The following is a 21,653-nucleotide window of genomic DNA, read 5'->3' as shown; positions in this document are numbered from 1 at the left end:
TAATCACAGGCAATGTGATTAAATCTGAAAATTGTACTTATAAAATTATTCTTTGCATGTTTTCACATGGTAAATATGTGAACAAATGTTTGTTAGACCGTGTATTTCAAGTGCCCAGATACTAATGAAAACATTTGAAATATTAAAGCTACAAATTCCAGATGTTTAGAGACCTCTAGATATGTCACTGAAATAGTCCGTTTTCGTCCAGATGTTTGGTATTACAATAGTTTCTTCAAAGGGCAGATATTTATGGTGTTATATAAATATGGGTTATAGCATTGGGTAGTTCAACATTCTCTCAGTCTCCTTGCCTCTGGCCACCTTAGGAAATTGTGTGGCAGTTGCAGACACATATTTCATTTGCGTTCTGCCGTGATATATTGTGAACCCTAAAAAGACAGGTATTTTGAACTTTTATATAGAAGGATATAATGTGAATGACTAAATAAATTAAATAAAAAGGTAAAATGAATGTTTACCAAGTGGCAACAGTGATCCTCACAGTATTATTAAATACAAAAATATGATTACTAGATTCTGAAATACATCATTTGAATAAATTAATCACAGCAAAAATCTCTTGGCTGCTTTATTCAGTAAAAGGAATCAAGATGGGAATAAATGGTTTCCTGTTTATTTAAATAGTATTGTGATCATCCAGACAATATGAATACTAAATACTTTGTTGACTAAGGAATAAAAAGTGAGAATTCTTCCTAATAAGTAAATGTTCTGAAAAGTAAGGTATATAACTGACCACTTTAATTATTCACTACTATAATACAGCAGACTATTATATATTTGTTACTTTTTAACATGAATATTTTTTTGAAAAATACCTGCATGCCTAGATATTAAGAGTCTATAAGGTTTGGTTCATATGGTTTGATTTCATGAATAATAGTATTTTTTCATAATTCAGATTCTTGGGATAAAGAATTTATTTTATTATTTTTTTAAGTTTATTCATTTCTTTTGAGAGAGAGTGAGAGAGAGAGCATGTATGAGCAAAGAAGGGGCAGAGATAGGGAGAGAGAGAGTCTCACTGCAGAGCCTGACACGGGGCTCAGTCTCATCATCATGAGACCATGACGTGAGCCGAAATGAAGAGTCAGACGCTTAACCAACTGTGCCACCCAGGTGGCCCGATAATTTATTTTTATCAGAGTTGTTAATCATACTACGTAACATGACAATACACACTTTATATGGAATCTTGCCTTAGATCTGAGCTTAAAAATGGAAATATTTGAAAAGCAAAAAAAAAAAACAAAAAAAAAAAACAAAACTTCATTTATCTAGTACTTTAAAGAAAAATGGTAGACTAGAATATAATATTGGCTTAGGACCCCCAAAATAATAAAAGCTCACAGAATTTGTATATCATGCTCCAAGATGAGCAGATTTAATTGTATGCAAAATGTTTGTTGATCCAATATCCTAGAACTTATAGTATTACTCCATGTTACTGGGACAAAAATTTCAGATACCAATAACATCAAAAGCACGAGATTCTCAGAGGAAAGAATTTGCTATAATAATTGTGTGGCAGCATAAACTGAGAGGAACATTGAGCCTACGGGTAGAGTTCTATACCATATCATGGAATATTAGGGGAATCTCTTAATAGTGAATTAGCAATGATACCAACCAGAACAACAGTTTACATATATTCCTTATTTTATTTTATTTTATTTTATTTTATTTTATTTTATTTTATGTTTCATTTCGTTTCGTTTCGTTTTGAATGAGAGTGTCCCAAGTAAGCTCCACACTCAGCATGGAGCCTGACACGGACCTTGAGATCCCACTACCTTGGGATCATGACCTGAGTCAAAATCAAGAGTCTGATGCTCAACTGACTGAGCCACCCTGGCACCCCAATTTAAAGATATTCTATAAAGTATGAAGCTAATCCTTATACCAAAGGTTTCGTATAGAGCCAGTAAACTGTTACTTACCATGCCTCTTTTCTTGACTCTGAATACCTAGGGACTTTATCTTATTTATTTGTACATTCCTCACTCTAACCCCATCCAGTTTTTATCTAAAACGTTAGCTGTTGCTAACATTCAGTACTATCAAGTATATGAATGAATAGATAAATGGAGCTTGAAAGTCACCAAGGAAATGGGAGATTAGCTTTACTTTGTCTAGTTTATAAATGCAGATTATTATATGAAACACACGTGTAAGCTTTAATTAAAATAAATAGTATATTTGTCTCTAAAAATGAAATGTCAGGGGGTACCTGGTTAAGGTCATGATCTCACAGTTCATGATTTCAACTCAGGTCATGATCTCACAGTTCATGAGTTTGAGCCCCATATGGGTCTCTGGACTGACAGTGTGTAGCCTACTTGGGATTCTCTGTCTCTCTTTCTCTCTGCCCCTCTCCCATGCTCATGTTCTTTTCTTCAAAATAAGTAAATGAACATTTAAAAAAAATTAATGAAGTGTCAAGCATTTGAATGATTATGCTTTAGCTAACTTACAAAAAAAAAAAACAAAACAAAAGCTATTTTTTTTCAATTCAACCAATGAAGCTGGATTATAAAGTGATACTAAATTAAACTATTGTTTACTTATTTTTGAAACTGTGGTTTTTAAAATTTTTTTCCACATTTATTTTATTTTTGGAGAGGCAGAGAGAGAGAGAGAGAGAGAGAGCGAGCACAAGTGGGGAGGGGCAGAGAGAGAAGGAGACACAGAATCCGAAACGGGCTCCAGGCCCTGAGCTGTCAGCACAGAGCCTGATGCGGGGCTCGAACCCACAAACCGTGAGATCATGACCTGAGCCAAAGTTGGAGGCTTAACCGACTGAGCCACCCAGGTGCCCAAAACTGTGGTATTAATATTCTAATGGAAATATTGATTTATAATCTAGGATTGCTTTTTTAGATTTGCTCTCAATACTGTGATGCTAGTAGAAAAACATATGCTTTTCCCCAAAATCTTTCTCTCATTTCATTTCACCTCAATATCTTATAGTATATTAGAAAATAAATCTGGACACACTGACTTTTGATATTTTGCATTCTTCCTTTCTATTTTTATAGGATGTACCTATGATATATTTGTTGCTGGTTTTTGTCTTGTTATTAATTTCATATAGTTTTGGTATCAAATATGTTATCTGACCTCTAGAGAAAATAGTAAATAATTACTGTATAATTATCAAATGCTTTCACACACACACACACACACATATATATATATATACACACACACATATATATGTGTATATATATATATATATATATATATATATACATGTATGTGTCTTTATGTATGGATATATAGCTACCATTGAATACTATGAAAGTCTTTTATCAGTCTGTTTAAAAAAAAAGAAATGGCAAAATTTCACATGGTAACATAGAAAAGAACACAAAATAGCCTATACGGTCTCTAAAATCAATACCATATTCTTACATTTTTCTCATTTAGAATTGCACATAACAGGTTTTATACTGTTATTATAGAATTACTGTATCCCTTCTCACAGAAAAGGAAATAAGTGTAGATTTTAAAAGAAACGTATTCCTCCCATTTTCTGCCAAGATTATTTTGACTGAATGTTTCAGCTCTTGGTGACAATGATGATGATGTGTTTCTTCCATCTGGAATTGTCCATGGAGAAAATGTCCCTATGGAGAATCTTGAAAGGCTCATTATTCCAATATTACAAATATGAAAATTGGGGCAGAGAGAAGTATAATTTTCTCAAATTCACACAGAAACTCAGAAGTGAAGCCAGGAGTAGAACCCAACTCATGTGGAAAAGATCTAATGCAACATGCAATGTCAAGCTTGCAAAGGTAATTAAATTGAGTAGTATAATTACCTAAATTATAGTACAGGAAATAGTGTCATATTTACAAACCTAATTATATCGAGTAGGAGAATTACATGAATGATAGTAATCATATGGATGGAGTTCACATACTTTATAAGCTTTACTTTTGTATTCTAACTACTTAAAAAGTAGGGGTTTGAAATATAACAGGAACAACAACAACAAAAGTCCAGTCTGAAGCCAAACTACCCCCAGATTTAAATTCTGGCACCACATTTTCCCCTCTGTGTAATCTTAAACAAGTTACTTAACCTTGGCGTCTCAACTTCCTCATCTATAAAATAGGAATAATGTTAAAGATATCTGGAAAAATTGTGACTATTAGAAATATTACATAAACCATACTTATAGTAGAGTTGTCTAGCCTTAAATAGGTATATAATAAAAGGTAACCGCTCATCGTTTTGATATTAAGTAATAACACCTGAACATCCATCAGCTAGTTTTTGTTGTTGTTTTTAAAGTTTACTCATTTTTTTTTTTTTAGTGATCTCTATACCCAATATGGGACTCCAACTCACAGCCCCAAGATCAGAGTTGCATGCTCTACCAACTGAGCTAGCCAAGTGCCCCCATCAGCCAGTTTTTAGTCATTCTTCTTTCATTTTTCTGAGTTCTTAATCAATCTTTTTCACCATTTTCTTATTTTTTTTAATTCCCTAATGGATTGAAGTAAGAATGAGCAATGTATGATATAAAATTTCAGTTATGGCCTCATAGACCAATGAAAATGCAGTTGAGAAATGTCTTAGGTAATTTTTTTTTTTTTTTGGTGGAAACATCTGAGGAAATTGTACCAATTTTTATGGAGTATTGTGATTTGAATTCCACTAAAATAAATACACTTTTTTGGAAATTTAATATATTACTCTTCACCTTCTTTTTAGCACTGTGCATTTACAGAAATTAATATTGTTCCTAAAATGAAAATGGAGACTGGGGTGCCTGGGTGGCTCAGTCGTTAAGCATCTGATTTCAGCTTAAGTAATGAATTCACAGTTTGTGGGTTTGAGCCCCACATCAGGCTCTGTGCTGACAGCTCAGAGCCTAGAGCCTGCTTTGGATTCTGTGTCTCCCTCGCTCTCTGCCCCTCCCCCACTTGCAGTCTATCTCTGTCTCTCTCAAAAAGAAATAAACATTAAAAAAATTTTAAATGAAAATGGATAATATTGAAAACATTCATGAAGTAGACTAAAACAGAACTATCTCTACCAGATATAAAGACTTATTATGAAATTTAATAATTAAGGCTATAGCATACATGGAAACTTGGTTTATGACATAGTTGAAATAGCGATCACAGGAGAAAAAGGGTGGACTATTTAATTAATGGTTTTGTGGCAATTTGTTATCCATACAGAATAAAGTAAAATTTGATCTTTGCACTGTATACTAAAATCAATACTTCATGGATTAAACACTTCAATGTGAAAAGCAAACCTTAAATGTCATAGAAGACGACTTAGAAAAATATCTTAATGGCCTCAGCAGAAAGAGGGTTCTTAATGAAGACATAAAAATGATAGCAATTGATAAATTTGAGTATTTATTTCTTTTTTTAATTTTCTTTTTTATTTTTTTTAATTTACATCCAAATTAGTTAGCATATAGTGAAACAATGATTTCAGGAGTAGATTCCTTAGTGCCCCTTACCCATTTAGCTCATCCCCCCCTCCCACAACCCCTCCAGTAACCCTCAGTTTGTTCTCCATATTTATGAGTCTCTTCTGTTTTGTCCCCCCCCTATTTTTATATTATTTTTGTTTCCCTTCCCCTATGTTCACCTGTTTTCTCTTAAAGTCCTCATATGAGTGAAGTCATATGATATTTGTCTTTCTCTGACTGACTAATTCCACTTAGCATAATACCCTCCAGTTCCATCCACTAAATTTGAGTATTTTAAAAGTTAGGGTTTCTGAGCATCAAAAGACACTCTAAGGAAACGAAAAAGACTATAAATTGAGAGAAAATAGTAGCAGCCATATAAGCACAAAGCATTAAATTAGCATTCAAAATATATTTTAAAAGTCTATAAAGAATAAAACTAATTTAAGAAGACTTCAATGCCAACGGCATATAGAGGGATTTCACAAAAGAAGATTTAAGCATCATTTTAAATATACTTTACTCGTTAGTAATCAGCAAATGCAAAATAGGAACATGGTAAGATAACATTTATAGTCATTATATTGGATAAAAATTGATAACTCCAAATGTTGATATAGATGTGGATCAATAACAACTTTTACACTCTGGACTCTATGTGTATATGTGACAGCAGTGGATAAATTGATGCAATTTTGAAAACAGTTTTTCTGTATTATCATGTTAAGTTGAATGATCATATACCCTGTGACCCATTGATACAAACCCTGGATATATACTCAGAGAAGTTTGATCATATGTTTCTCAGAACACAAATGCAAAAATGTTTATAGTATCATCATTTATAAAAGGTGGGGGGGAAGAATTCAAGTGCCCATGGACAGAAAAGTGGATAAACTGGTATATTCATACAGTGGAATAGTATACAATCATAAAGAATGAATGACTGCAGTCTCTCGAATCAACATGGATAGATCAAGAAGGATGTAGTTAGAAACATTCCATTTGGATAAACCTAAAAGACAAGCAAAATTACACAGTACTTTTTCAGGTCACATATTGTGAAAAATACTTTGTGTTGTTTGGTTTTTTTATTTGAAGGACTGGAGATGATAAGCATAAAATTTAGGCTTTGAATGGAGTAGACAGATCAATGAAATGTAAAAGGGACAGTTTACAAGAATACATAATGATGAGAAATGCAATGTGAAAGGAACATAAAGTTCCTCTAAAACAAGAAGATAAAATGTGCCAATATTATTCTGGTTCTGAAAATAAATGTCATTTAATGTATATTTATTTAATTTTTTGTTTTATGATATAAATGTATATATACCATATATATATGTATATATATACATATATATATGGTATATGTACATATACCATATGTATATATATACATATATATATGGTATATGTACATATACCATATGTATATATATACATATACCATATATATATATATACATATACCATATATATATATATATATATATATATATAAAACTTTAATGTATCAGGCAAATTCAATTAAATTTTAGAAGGAAAACTTATGTCTACAAAGCTGATGTGAAATATACACGTGTATTTAGTTGTATGTATATAATATATATATATATATATAGAGAGAGAGAGAGAGAGAGAGAGAGAGAGAGTTCAAAATATGATACATAGTTTATAAGATGAACTCACACCGGTGGTACGGTCACATACAGCTTTGTGAATGCAGTAGCGGGCTGCAGTGGCCCAGAATGGTCCTTTAAGATGTAGCTTCACCAGTAGCTCTCTGAGTATGTTTCAGATTGGTTCAGGAATTGATAGCTGGATGTCAAATCCAAGGACTTGGGAAGAAAAAATGTTTGACCAAGAAAACTATTAAAATGTTGGCTGAGATTCATAGATACTCTTTATAAAGCCAAGTACCTTGAGCAACCCAAAATGGCAGCATTCTTTCCCATCTATTTTTTTAATACTGTATGTCATAAATACAAATAGAGTACTTTGTGTGCATCTTCTGGAGGTTTAAATCACTATCATCAGTATGGGATCTGATAAATTCAGTGCTGGTTTATTTTCATATTCAGTCCTTCACAGTGTCTTTGTCTAAGTCTTTGAGGAGTTATTTTTCGTTGACAACAGAAAAGGAGGGGAAAATGCCATTTCATTTTCTTTCTTGTTTTTTCTTCTTCTGTTTGTTCCTTTTCTTTGTTAAGGTGAAAGTCTGGTTCCAGAACAGGCGCATGAAATGGAAGAGAGTAAAAGGAGGGCAGCAAGGAGAGCTGCAGCTCGAGGAAAAGGAACTGGTGAATGTCAAAAAGGGAACACTTCTCCCTTCCGAGCTCTCGGGGATTGGTGCAGCCACCCTCCAGCAAACAGGGGACTCTCTAGCAAATGAAGACAGCCACGACAGTGACCACAGCTCAGAGCATGCACACTTATGATATACAGAGAGGATCAGCTCCATTCTCAGGAAAGAAATGTCGTGATGGCAAGCCTTACTCAAACATCGTTTACACAGAGAGATGACTATGACAGTGATTTTTAATTATTATTAAATTCAGGCATCTCCAGTCTGTTTTCATGATTTATAGAGGGTTTACACTAAGTGCCACTTATTAAAGATGCTTCCACAGTGAAGATGGAGGTGAACTTGCTTTGACTGTTCCAGATGTGTTGGTCGTGTGTGTGACAGTAAGTAGGTATGTTTGCTTTTGCTTGCACTGAAAATTAAATTGCTATCAAGAGCAAACTATGAGACCTTTTAATTCAAGATGCCTCCAGAGTGAAGATGCAGAAGACGAACTTGCTTTGAACATTCCAGATGTACAAGGTCATGTGTATGACAGTGGGCAGGTATTTGCTTTTGCTTGCACTGACACTTAAATTGCTATCGAGAACAAACCATGAAACATTTTATCCTGAATAGCCACAGTGCCTGAAATCATTCTTAAGTGGATAAAAAATGTATTTTAACTCTGTATATATTACCCTTAAGTCATTTTCCTGTCTTCACTAAGTTTAGCAACGCATTCATATTAGCTGATGAAAATAGGCACTTATGATGACAACCAGAACCAGCTTCCTGTCTGTTTATGCATTTTGTCATCCCAGAAACAATCAGCACATGCTTACTTGTGTTCAAGTAGAGAAAAATACATTAGAGTCTGATAGGACATATTCTTGTACCACAGACAAAACAAATCTTATGTTGCATTTTCTATCAACTGCTGCTAATACATTATTATAAAACTTACCTAGCTCCTCAATTCTTCCTATCTTATAGCTTGACAAAAAAAATTAGGATCATAGGCAAATCAGTTAACTTGCAGAAAGAGCTTTGTATGACAGACTTTGTCTGATTTTATTTCTTGAAAATGCTAGCTGTTGTATGATTTAATTAACAAGAAAAATATTTCCCTTGATTGGTGATGGTATTGGACAAGTTGCAAAGCAAAATTGACTCCTCAAGTTGGTAGAAGATAAAATTCTGAATGTCTTCAAATTAGATTCAGTAAAACATTATTTTTTCATATATGATGTATTCATGCAGAACAACAATCTTTGTATTTTGTAAAAAAAAAAAAAAAAAGTGTTTAATAAATGACCCTTTGTAAATAATTTTGGTCTCCCCTACTGTGATTTTCTAAATTGTACAGGTTTTGATGTAAACACTTAAGAAAGTTCCAAATTCATCTGCATTGTATATATCCAGATGATCATAATAAATGAATCATCTACAGTTCCTTTTGGCTTCTGAAATGTTTATTATGAAAAAAACCAATAAATCCTGGAGTAATCAAAAAGCATATAAGAACACGTATATATTAAGTGACTTTTCTGATTTGAAGCATATGCGAAATGGATTTTGTGTGTATTTTATGAAATTGAAGATAAAGGAAGGAGAAAAAGTAGTATTATTCACTGTTATGAGGAAGGGAATAGTCCTACATTTTTGAAACTTACATATAATAGATATGAATCCAATGATTGTTTTCTATGTCAAATATCCAGAGTTTTTGATATGAAAATAAGCTAAATATGCTAATCCAAATTTATGGACATTACCAATGTAAGAATATTTAGGATTTATTAATGTATTTTGTTTCATGCATTATAAACATACATTGGATACTAAGTTTTACTGATAACTTTATAATACTGTTTTTCATTTGTTCTATATGTACATAAAATATTTGGAAATCTCCAGTAACTCCCTCTCCCCACTAATTAATTGAAATAGAAATAGAGAAACGTCATCAGTAAAATTCCAAACTTTATTAATTTTATTTTCTTTAGAATGGTGAGACTGACAAATAGATTTGATTAATCTCAATTTACTTAGTCTAGCATGGTATGTATAAGTACTGAAGAAATTTTTTTTTTAATTTTTTTTTTAACGTTTATTTATTTTTGAGACAGAGAGAGACAGAGCATGAACGGGGAGGATCAGTAGAGGGAGACACAGAATCCGAACAGGCTCCAGGCCCTGAGCTGTCAGCACAGAGCCCGACGCGGGGCTCGAACTCACAGACTGTGAGATCATGACCTGAGCCGAAGTTGGCCGCCTAACCGAGTGAGCCACCCAGGCGCCCCAGAAATTTAAAAACTTAGACTGTTGGCATCAAATTTTTCCCTTTGTGTAATGTAATCACCACAGTTAGCAGTATTTCTGAATTAACTTTGGGGGGAAAAGACCATTCAGATTGACACCTTCCAGGCATGAAGCAAACACTCTTCTATCAATCACTTGAGTCCATACAAAGTGTGTTTGTACTGATGACATCTACTTGGGTGGACTGACTTTCTTATTTTAAGATTTAAATTCAAAACATCTTGACAAATTGGAGAAGTGGGAAGATATAAATCGAATTGAGTTCAATAGGGACAAAGTGGAGATTAATTCATTTTGGCAGAAAAATAATTTCCAGAAATAAGAGGAAAAGACTGCTTAGGAGTAGCTAGAGAACTAAGGGTTGTGGCCAAATAGAAAGATATAAGAATTATACTTTCGTGTGACAAATGAAGTAGGAAAAAGTGACTCTGAATATCTATGGCAGTTAGGAAATGTGAGGCATTTGTATTGTGGACTCTTGGAGAGTTGAAAGCTATTCTAAAATGTATGAAATTTGACTCCAGAAACCATGAAGAATCACCAGGCGGGACAGACCACTGGCTGACCGAAAGGGGGCATCATTTTATTCATAATAATTTAAATGATCACCAGATAAGATGCTGGAACATGTTAGCACAATGACAACATATGGACAAATAAGCAAGCAGTCTAGATTAATTTTAATTAAAACTTGCTATCTTTTCGGAGTATTTTTGTATGCTTCTATCTTAAAAGTTGTACATAGGTTTGGTAGATAATACCTCAACACCATTCTAGAATTAAAATCTTCTGAGGAAATTTAAGATATTCTTATGTATTATCAAGTTTAAATACCCCAGAAATAGCAAAATCTGAAAGAACTCTACTTGTTTTTATTCTACACTGGGATCCTGGCTTGCCAGGGTATGTTTTCCCATAATGCCCATTACATGTAATTCTGTCTCAGAACTTGTAGCTCTGTGGAAATTTATAATAGCATGAAAATACCTTTCTCTGAAAATAGTATAGAATCATGGTTAGAGCAATTTTTCCAGCAGGATTCAGAGAGATGAACACTACAAAATTTTTCCAAAAGCTGATCCACAAATTTTTAACTCATTATTGAATGACCCCAATTACCCCTTACTTCCCATATTTATCTAGGGTTGTCAGTCTATATTTTCCTTTTCAGAGACCTAAGACCTGAGTTTCCTTTCTTTTTTTTTTTTTTTAAGAACTAAATGCTCTTAAAATAATCCCAACCACAGTTTTAATACACTCTTGAGTGATTACATAAAATAAATGTTGTAATTACTTGTAAAATTCAATAAAGGCTCTTCTTAGGATAATATGATGAGATTAAAGGGCAGACACAAAAATTAAATTATAAAAATAAAAATTTTATGTTTTTTTTAAATTTTTAAATTTTTTTTAAATTTACATCCAAGTTAGCATATAGTGCAACAATGATTTCAGGAATATATTCCAGTTATTCATCCCCTATGTATAATACCCAGTACTCATCCCAACAAGTGTCTACTTTAATGCCCCTTACCCATTTAACCCATCCCCCTCACACAACCCCTCTAGCAACCCTCTGTTTGCTCTCATATTTGAGTCTCTTCTGTTTTGTCCCCCCTCCGTGTTTTTCTATATTTTGCTTCCCTTTCTTAGGTTCATCTGTATTGTATCTTAAAGTCCTCATGTGAGTGAAGTCATATGTTATTTGTCTTTCTGTGACTGACTAATTTCACTTAGCATAATACCCTCCAGTTCCATCCACATAGTTGCATATGGCAAGATTTCATTCTTTTTGATTGCCAAGTAATACTCCATTGTATATATTTACCTCTTCTTTATCCATTCATCCGTTGATGGACATTTGAGCTCTTTTCCATACTTTGACTATTGTAAATAGCACTACTATAAACATTGGGGTACATGTGTCCTCGAAACAGCACACCTGTATCCTTGGATAAATACCTATACTGAAGTTGCTGGATCATAGGGTAGTTCTATTTTTAAGTTTTTGAGGAACCTCCATACTGTTTCCAGAGTGGCTACACTAGTTTACATGCCCACCAGCAGGCACAGAGATCCTCTTTCTCCTCATCCTCGTGAACATCTGTTGTTGCCTGAGTTGTTAATGTTAGACATTCTGATAGGTGTGAGGTGGTATCTCATTGTGGTTTGATTTGTATTTCCCTGATGATGAGTGATGTTGGGCATTTTCTCATGTGTCTGTTAGCCATTTGGATGTATGGTTTGGAGAAGTGTCTATTCATGTCTTTTGCCCATTTCTTCACTAGGTTATTTGCTTTTGGGGTGTTGAGTTTGATAAGTTCTTTCTAGGTTTTCAATACTAAACCTTTATCTGATAGGTCTTTGGAAATATCTTTTCCCATTCCATTGGTTGACTTTTAGGTTAGCTGATTATTTCCTTGGTTGTGCAGAAGCTTTTTATTTTGATGAGGTCCCAGTAGTTAATTTTTGCTTTGGGTTCCCTTGCCTCTGGAGACTTGTTGAGTAAGAAGTTGCTACAGCCGAAGTCAAAGAGGTTTTTGCCTGCTTTCTCCTCTAGGATTTTCATGCCTTCCTATCTTACATTTAGGTCTTATATCCATTTTGAGTTTATTTTTGTGTGTGGTGTAAGAAAGTGGTCCAGGTTCATTCTTCTGCATGTTGCTGTCCAGTTTTCCCAGCACCACTTGCTGAAGAGATTGTCTTTATTCCATTTGGATATTCTTTCCTGCTTTGTCAAAGATTAGTTGGCCATATGTTTGTGGGTCCATTTCTGGGTTCTCCATTCTGTTCTATCGATCTGAGTGTCTGTTTTTGTGCCAGTACCATACTGTCTTGATGATTACAGCTTAGTAATTCATCTTGAAATCCACAATTGTGATGCCTCCAGCACTGGTTTTCTTTTTCAGGATTGCTTTGGCTATTTGGGGTATTTTCTGGTTCCATACAAATTTTAGGATTGTTTGTTGTAGCTCTGTGAAGAATTCTGGTGTTATTTTGATAGGGAATGGATTAAATATGTAGATTTATTTGGGTAGTGTTGACATTTTAAAAATATTTTTTTCTTCCAATCCAGGAGCATGGAATATTGTTTTTCCATTTTTTAATGTCTTCTTCCAGTTCTTTCATAACCTTTCTATAATTTTCAGTGTAAGATTTTTCTCCTCTTTGGTTAGGTGTAGTCTAGTTTATTTTATGGTTTTTTGGTGCAATTGTAAATGGGATCGATTCCTGATTTCTCTTTCTGTTGCTTCATTATTGGTGTATAGGAATGAAACCGATCTCTGTGTATTGATTTTATATACTGCGACTTTGCTGAATTCATGAATCAGTTCTAGCAGCTCTTTGGTGGAATCTTTTGGGTTTTCCATATAAAGTATCATGTCATCTGCGAAGAGTGAAAGTTTGACTTCCTTCCGGCTCATTTGGATGCTTTTTATTCTTTTCTGTTGTCTGATTGATGAGGCTAAGACTTCCAAAACTATTGAATAACAGTGGCGAGAGTGTACATCACTGTCATGTTTCTGACCTCAGGGGAAAGCTCTCAGTTTTTCACCATTGAGGATGATATTAGCGGTGGGTCTTTATATATGGCTTTTATGATCTTGAGGTATTATCCTTCTATCCCTCCTGTCTTGAGGGTGTTTATAAAGAAAGGATGCTGTATTTTTTCAAATGCTTTCTCTGCATCTATTGAGAGGATCATGTGTTTTTTGTCCTTTCTTTTATTGATGTAATGTATCACATTGATTGTTTTTGTGGATATTGAACCAGCCCTGCATCCCAGGTATAAATTCCACTTGGTCGTGGTAAATAACTCTTTTTAAGTGTTACTAGATCCGGTTGGCTAGTATCTTGTTGAGGATTTTTGCATCCACGTTCATCAGGGAAATCGGTCTGTAGTTCTCCTTTTTAGTTGGGTCTTTGGTTTTGGAATTGAGGTAATTCTGGCTTCATAGAATGGTTTGGAAGTTTTCCTTTCATTTCTACTTTTAAAAACAGCTTCAAAAGAATACATGTTAACTCTTCTTTAAATGTTTGGTAGAATTCCCTTGGAAAGACATCTGGCTCTGGACTCTTGATTTTTGGGAGATTATTGATTACTAATTATATTTATTTACCAATTATGGGTCTGTTCAAATTTTCTATTTCTTCTTGTTTTGGTTTTAGTAGTTTATGTGTTTCTAGGAGTTTGTCCATTTCTTCCAGATTGCCCATTTCATTGGCGTATAATTGCTTATAATATTATTCTCTTATTACTGTGTATTTCTGCTGTGTTGGTTGTGATCGCTCCTCTTTCATTCTTGATTTTATTTACTTGGGTCCTTCCCTTTTTCTTTTTGATCAAACTGGCTAGGGGTTTATCAATTTTGTTAATTCTTTCAAAGAACCAGCTCCTGGTTTTATTGATCTGTTGTACTGTTTTTTTGTTGTTTGTTTGTTTGTTTTGATTCAATTTCATTGATCTCTAATCTTTATTATTTCCTGTCCTCTGCTAGTTTTGGGTTTTATTTGCTTTACTTTTTACAGCTCTTTAAGGTGTAAGGTTAGGGTGTGTATCTGAGACCTTTCTTCCTTCTTTAGGAAGGCCTGGATTGCTATATACTTCTCTCTTATGACTGCCTTTGCTGCATCCCAGAGCAGCAATGTGGTGTTATCATTTTCATTGGCTTCCATGTACTTTTTAACTTCCTCTTTAACTTCTTGATTAGCCCATTCATTCTTTAGTAGGATGTTCTTTAGTCTCCAAATATTTGTTATGTATCCAATTTTTTTCTTGTGGTTGATTTTGAGTTTCATAGCATTGTGGTCTGAAAATATGCACCATATGATCTCAATTTTTTTGTACTTGTTGGGGGCTGATTTGTATCCTAGTATGTGATCTGTTCTGGAGAACATTCCATGTACACTATAGAAGAATGTGTATCCTGCTGCTTTAGGATGAAACGTTGTGAATATATCTGTTAAGTCCATCCGGTTCAGTGTGTCATTCAAAGCCATTGTTTCCTTGTTGAGTTTCTGTTTAGATGATATTTCTGTTGCTGTAAGTGGGGTGTTGAAATCCCCTACTGTTATGCTAATATTATCAATGAGTTTCTTTATGTTTATGATTAACTGACATATATTTGGGTGTTCTACATTTGGAGCATAAATGTTCACAATTGTTAGATTGTTTTGGTGAATAGACCCCTTAATTATGATATCATGCCCTTCTTCGTCTCTTGCTACAGTCTTTATTTTAAAATCTAGATTATCCGATATAAGTATGGCTACTCTGGCTTTCTTTTGGCATCCATTAGCATAATAGATGGATCTTCATCCCCTTATTTACAATCTGAAGGTGTCTTTAGGTCTCAAATGGGTCTGTTGTAAACAGCATATAGATGGATTTTGTTTTCTTACCCATCTGTTACCCTATGTCTTGATTGGAGCATTTAGTCTATTGACATTTAGAGTGAGCATTTCCAGTGAGTGCTGAAGGATATGAACTCATTGGCATTATATTGCCTATAGACTTTCTGGTGGTATTCTCTGGTCCTTTCTAGTCTTTGTTGCTTTTAGTCTTTCTGGTTTTGTTTGTTTGTTTTTGTTTTTGTTTCTGTTTTTGTTTTCTGCCTTCAGAGAGCCCCCCTTAAAATTTCTTTCAGGGCTCATTTAGTGGTCATGAACTCCTTTAGTTTTTGTTTGTATGGGAAACTTTTTATCTCTCCTTTTGTTTTGAATGACAGCCTTGCTGGATACAGAATTCTTGGCTGCATATTTTTCTGATTCAGCACATTGAATGTATCCTGCTGCTCCTTTCTGGCCTGCCAAATTTCTGTGGATAGGTTTGCTGTGAACCTGATCTGTCTTCTCTTGTAGGTTAGGGACTTTTTTCTCTTGCTGCTTTCATGATTCTTTCCTTGCCTGAGTATTTTGTGAATATGACTATGATATGCCTTGTTGATGGTCGGTTTTTGTTGAATCTGATGGGAGTCCTCTGTGCTTCCTGGATTTTGATGTCTGTGTCTTTCCCCAGGTTAGGAAAGTTTTCCACCATGATTTGCTCACAAAATCCTTCTATCCCTCTTTCTCTCTCTTCATCTTCTGGGACCCATATGTTGATGTTATTCCTTTGTAATGGTTCACTGAGTTCTCTAATTCTTACGTCATGCTCTTTTGACTTAGTCTACCTCTTTTAATTTGCTTTATTATTCTTCATAAGTTTGTCCTCTATATCACTGTTTTGCTGTTCTGCTTCATCCTTCTTTGCTGCCATGGATATTTGAGATTGCAGCTCAGTTATAGCATTGTTAATTTCATCCTGACAAGATTTTACTTCTTTTATCTCTGCAGAAAGGGATTCTATGCTATTTTCAACTCAAGCTAGTATTCTTAATATCATGATTCTAAATTCTGGTTCAGACATCTTGCTTCTATCTGTGTTGATTGAGTCCCTGGCTGTCACTTCTTCCTGTTCTTTCCTTTTGGGGTTAATTCCTTCATTTCATCATTTTGAAGGAAGAAAAGGAACTAATAAAGTAAAAAAATAAATAAAATAAAAATTTAAAACAACACAAAAAATAAAATAAATGATGCTGGAACCTTGGGTGTTTTGGTCTGGTTGTTGAAAGGAGCTTGACAGAATAGAGAAAAAAGGAAAGAAAAGAAAAGGGAAAAAAGGACAAAAAAGGGAAATGTTTAAAAATTTGAAAAAATGATTATGGTAAGATAGAATAAAATGAAATGATGAAAGTAAAATAGAATTTTAAAATTAACAAAATAGTTAAAAATATAGTTAAAGATGAATAAAAATTTTTTTATAAAAACGGAAAATAAAAATAATTTTTTCTCTTTCTGTATTCAAGAATAAGAAAAGAAAGAAAATTGAATAGATGGAGCAGCAAACAGTGAAATATGATTGAATTTATATCTGATTTCCCTTAGAAGTCAAACTATGAAACACTTTATAGTCCATAAATTAATCAGGCAGAGAGACTTGTGTTCCTCTAGAGCAGGGCCCAGTTGGACGGGGCTTAGTGTAATGTCTCTGTTCTCCACTAGATGGCGCTGCTTAGCTTACTGGGGTGGATTGTGGCGCGTGTAGGCGTGTGCGTGTACGCATGGGACGGGAGAAAATGGCGTCACCCAGTCTCTAGTATCAGAAGTTTGTGCTTTCACCCCGACCAGCAATCAAGCACCCCTCCTTTTTCTCCGGCTTCCATCCACTCTCCGCTTCTACACTGTCAGTGACCAAGCCATCAGGCTGCCCGGCAGCGTCTCCTCCTGAGTTTTATCTCAGATGGGGCTGTGTTTCCCAATCCCTCACTTTTGAGGGACTGTGGCTTTGACCCGCTCAGACCCTCTGGGGGAGGGTCTCCCCGAGAAAAGGCCAGGTGCCCGCCTGCCCGCAGGTACATTTGTGAGACTGTGCTGCTGCGGATGCCCAGAGACTGCGCGCTGGTGTCAGCTCGCCCCAGAAAAAGTTTGCACAATCTTGTAGCAGCAGTTTTTCGGGGATTCTGGTAAATTGCAACACTTCTGGCACCAGGCTTCACCCTTAACATCCTTGTTCCAGCGCCAGCGAATGTAGCCATTCTCCGGGGTCCACTGGGACCTTTGCTGTGAGGAGGCCACATAGCCTCCCAGCAGGGTATCCACCTCTCTCCATGTGGCCCAAGAACCCCTCGGACGCGCTATCTGCTGGGGATTCGTCCTTCCCACCAGAGCACCACCAGGTATAGAGCTGTGAAGTTTCAGACTCTGTGCTCCCCTGCTTATAGTATCTTAACAGAATTTAAACCCTCTCCTTTCTCCCTTTTTTGTCCATTCCCTTGTGGCTGTTTCCACTCCTCTTTCTCTCCAGCTGCTTTCAGTGGGGGGTGCTTTTCCCATACTCTTCCCTCCTCCCCCGCCCCCGCTTCCCCCATCTCTGTCCTCTCTCCTCAGGTTAAAAATAAAATAGCTCCCTGCCCCACAGGGCTTCTCTCTCCTCCAGTTCACTTCTCTGCGCCGTGTACCTGCCAAGTTCTGTGGTTCATGTGCAGATCGTTGTGTTAATCCTCAGATCAGTTTTCTAGGTGTGCAAAATGGTTTGGTATTGATCTGGCTGCATTTCAGGGAGGACAACAGCATTTCCATGCTGTTCAGTCATCTTGGCCCCTCCCTTTATGTTTTTAATGCTACTGGTTTCCTAACCTTTAAAAAATTACTAGCATAATTGTAATGACAAATGCTAATTTTCTTCTTAGGGAAGTTTAGAGGAAACTATGAAACTAAAATAAAATCAGTAACAAGACAGTAGAGTATCAAGTTAGTGATTAGAAATATTTACTGTAATATGTTTTCACCTTGATTTCTAAATATACTTAGGCTGGTGATTTTTAAGAATATGTCATTTATTCCGTAACCTATTTTCTCATAAAATGTCATTAAGATAAATAAGTTAAATATTGGAGTGAGTGATATTTAGATTACAATGCAGTGTTTAAACTATCAAACACAAATACTCAATTGGTATAGTTCTTTGAACCATTTGGGTGATACTGTAATTATATTTTCTTGGAATCTCCTTTTGTTTTGTTTTCAGCAAAATGCAATCTATTTATAAAAGTTTATGACTATTTAGAACTTAACATTTAGTTTGATATTCTAAACTTTTCGAATCTTAAGCACATTAGGAATCCGCAACATTGATCTGCAAAAAACTAAGAAAGGGTTTTAAGAGTGCGCTTTTTTGTTATGTTTTATATTCCCTACCTAAAGTTGAGCAGAATATTGAAGAACAGTCCTTCTCCATGGGTACTTCGTTTCTGCTTTCAGTTCTTGCAAAATAATGCTAGAGGTAGTAGACAAAGGAATAAAACAGCTCCAGAAAAAAATATTGCTACAGCAAACCCTGAAAACCTATAAAAAATGTGTTTTGGGACTTAAACATGGCTTTTCTTTAAGTGATTCTCTATTATCATATATTTTTTACAATATTCTTGACATTTAAAATGGTTAAATATTTTAAGGGTACATTTCAGAGGGTAAAGGTGTTTTCTTTTGTATCTCATTTTTCTCCTTAATAGCTAGGTTTTATTCAAATCCAGTTTGAAACCAGAGCCAAGAAAACAATAAAGAAAAAATTGTTTTTTAAAGCTTATTATTAATTTTGAGGGACAGAGAGACATGTATGCACGTGCTTGAGCAGGGGAGGGCCAGAGAACTAATCCTAAGCAGGTTCCAGGTTTAGCACAGAGCCCCACATAGGGCCCCATATCACTACCATGAGATCATGACCTGAGCCAAAATCAAGAATCAGACACTAAACTGACTGAGACACCCAGACCCCCCACCAGCCACCCAAAATTTTTCATTGCATCATATTGTATTCAACCAACTCAGTAAATCCCCATTTAATGTTTACTTTTATTAAGGATGGTTTCCAGAAAAAATTTCCAAAACCCAGTGTATTTGCAAATAAAATTATTATCACATCCACTTCATACAAGGTGTGATACAGTGATTTGAGTATATAGTAATATCAAGCTTGGGCTGTACTGTATATTTCTGCCATTTATGAACAAAATTAACTACTATAAAAATGTTTTTGATTCAAATGAAAAAGAAATCACATGGTTTAGGAATAATTTGGTTATCCTAAAGTTATTTAAACATATATTGTGTTTCTTCATATGTGTGATAGTGATAGTTGAAAACATTAAATATTATTTTATTTTTTGTATTTACTACAAATGTTATTTTTTTAAAATTTATTACAAATGTTAATTTTGAAAATCTATCACTACTTGTCCAGTTTTTTTGATGCAACGTCACACTTACATTATACATTTAAAATCAAACTACTAATCCCTGTAAATTATTTGCATGGCTTTCTTTTTTTTTTTTAATTTATTTTTGAGAGACAGAGAGAGACAGACAGACCATGAGCAGGGGAGGGGCAGAGCGAGAATGAGGCATAGAATCCAAGCAGGCTCCAGACTCTGAGCTGTCAGCACAGAGCAAGATGTGGGGCTTGAACTCGCAAGCCAAGAGATCATGACTGAGCTGAAGTCGGATGCTTAACCTGACTGAGCTACCCAGGTGTCCCCATAAAAGCATTCTAAAAATGAGTCTGGTAAAGCTGCTCTTGGAGAATCTTTAAGAGAGGAAGCACCTAACAAGGACTGGCTGACATTTATGAGCCACACTTTCTGTATTTTCAACTATCATTTTATTTCTGCCAGCAGATTTTCAAGGTACTGTGGCAAAACCAGTAATGATTCTAATCATTTACACTCCATATTTGGATATTTATTTTGATCACCAGTTACGATTTTATTGCTGTTTCCTTGAAATTTTATATATTTTAGAAGTTTGTTAGAGTATTACATGGAATTTTATTAGATTATATAGAAACTTTCTAGTAAGTCATTCTTTTAGAAATTTGAGTACACCTATCATTTTCTCTGTCATTCTTGCTAATCAATAATCCAATTATAAAATATATTTTTAAAGTGACTTTTAAAGAAGTTCAAATAATTTTGATTAACATGTTCAAAGTTAAAGAAAGTTCATCTGCAATTAAAAAAAAATAATAATTTCATGAACAAAGCCATATGAAACAGTGACTCTTTGTCAAACAGCATTTGACATTCTAGGTGGTTCCCTAGGCAGGGGCACAGAAGAATTGGTCTTGTATTGAAGCTACTTAAACCATGTAGGGAAACCTGACTCATGAAAACAGCTGTCCTTGTTTCCATTCTTCTGCTGTAATTCATTAATTAATTGATTAATCTGCTGGAATTGATTAATTGATTAATTCTCCACACTGCAGCCAAAGTCATTCTTTTAAAATGCAAATCAGATTAATAAGTGGTTCATGGTGACTTTGCAAATGTAAAATTTCAACTGAAAGCTGTAGTCCATAATGAAACACTTGTAGACATTTTTAAAAAGCAAATCAGATCATGTCCCTCCTTTACACAAAACACTCCAGGGGCTGAGAATAAACACTAAAACCTTTACCTGGGCCTCAAGGTAGTCAGCTCTGACCACAAATTTGTGACTCACTTGTCTGCCAGCACTTCCTCTGCATGGCCTCAGCTCCAATCCGTCTTACTTCCTGCCTACCCTTGTCTACCCTGAGTACTCTTTCATTTCAGTCTTGCATTCCCTAGTTCCTTGCCTGGAATACTTTTCCATCACATATATCTTGAACTTATTCCCTCATCCCTTTTAGGTCTCTACTTCCTCCTAGACAATCCTTGATCTTCTTAAATAAAATGGCACCACTTGTCACATTCTACCCCTTTAAGTCATATTGTTTTTCCTGTTAGTTTTAGGTAAATATCTGTTTAGTTCCTCCCATTATTGATTTCAGCCTTCATGAGAGCAAGAACTTCGCTGTGTTCATTGCCGTGTCTCTAGCATCTTAAACAGTCCCTAGAAGCTCCACCACCAGCCTATATCTTGGATTTTTATGAATTAGAAAACGTCACTTCTGCCTCAAATTATTAGAATGCCAACACCTGGTGATGATAATGATCATTGTAAAACAACATAGTAATTATGATGTGAATGTTATCCCCTGGAGTTGTGCAATGC

At 34.8% G+C, this 21,653-nt stretch overlaps 2 protein-coding genes across 3 annotated transcripts in view; both read left to right on the top strand.

Moving 5' to 3' along the window:
- MEOX2 (mesenchyme homeobox 2) overlaps window positions 1-9,206 on the top strand; it is a 66,578-nt gene extending 57,372 nt beyond the window's left edge. Inside the window, exon 3 of the mRNA XM_030308045.1 lies at window positions 7,684-9,206. Within this exon, the coding sequence (XP_030163905.1) occupies window positions 7,684-7,911 (228 nt within the window). The 3' untranslated portion in view covers window positions 7,912-9,206. The remainder of the gene's footprint in view (window positions 1-7,683) is intronic.
- Window positions 9,207-17,560: 8,354 nt separating this feature from the next.
- AGMO (alkylglycerol monooxygenase) overlaps window positions 17,561-21,653 on the top strand; it is a 384,581-nt gene continuing 380,488 nt past the window's right edge. Inside the window, exon 1 of one of the 2 annotated variants that reach the window (XM_030308044.1) lies at window positions 17,561-17,800. The gene's annotated coding sequence lies outside the window, so the exon portion shown is untranslated. The remainder of the gene's footprint in view (window positions 17,801-21,653) is intronic. The other variant, XM_030308043.1, reaches the window with a different exon arrangement.

Source organism: Lynx canadensis, chromosome A2 (genome assembly GCF_007474595.2).
Source record: "Lynx canadensis isolate LIC74 chromosome A2, mLynCan4.pri.v2, whole genome shotgun sequence".
Lineage (NCBI taxonomy): Eukaryota > Metazoa > Chordata > Mammalia > Carnivora > Felidae > Lynx > Lynx canadensis.
This window is presented reverse-complemented; position numbering and strand designations above follow the sequence as displayed.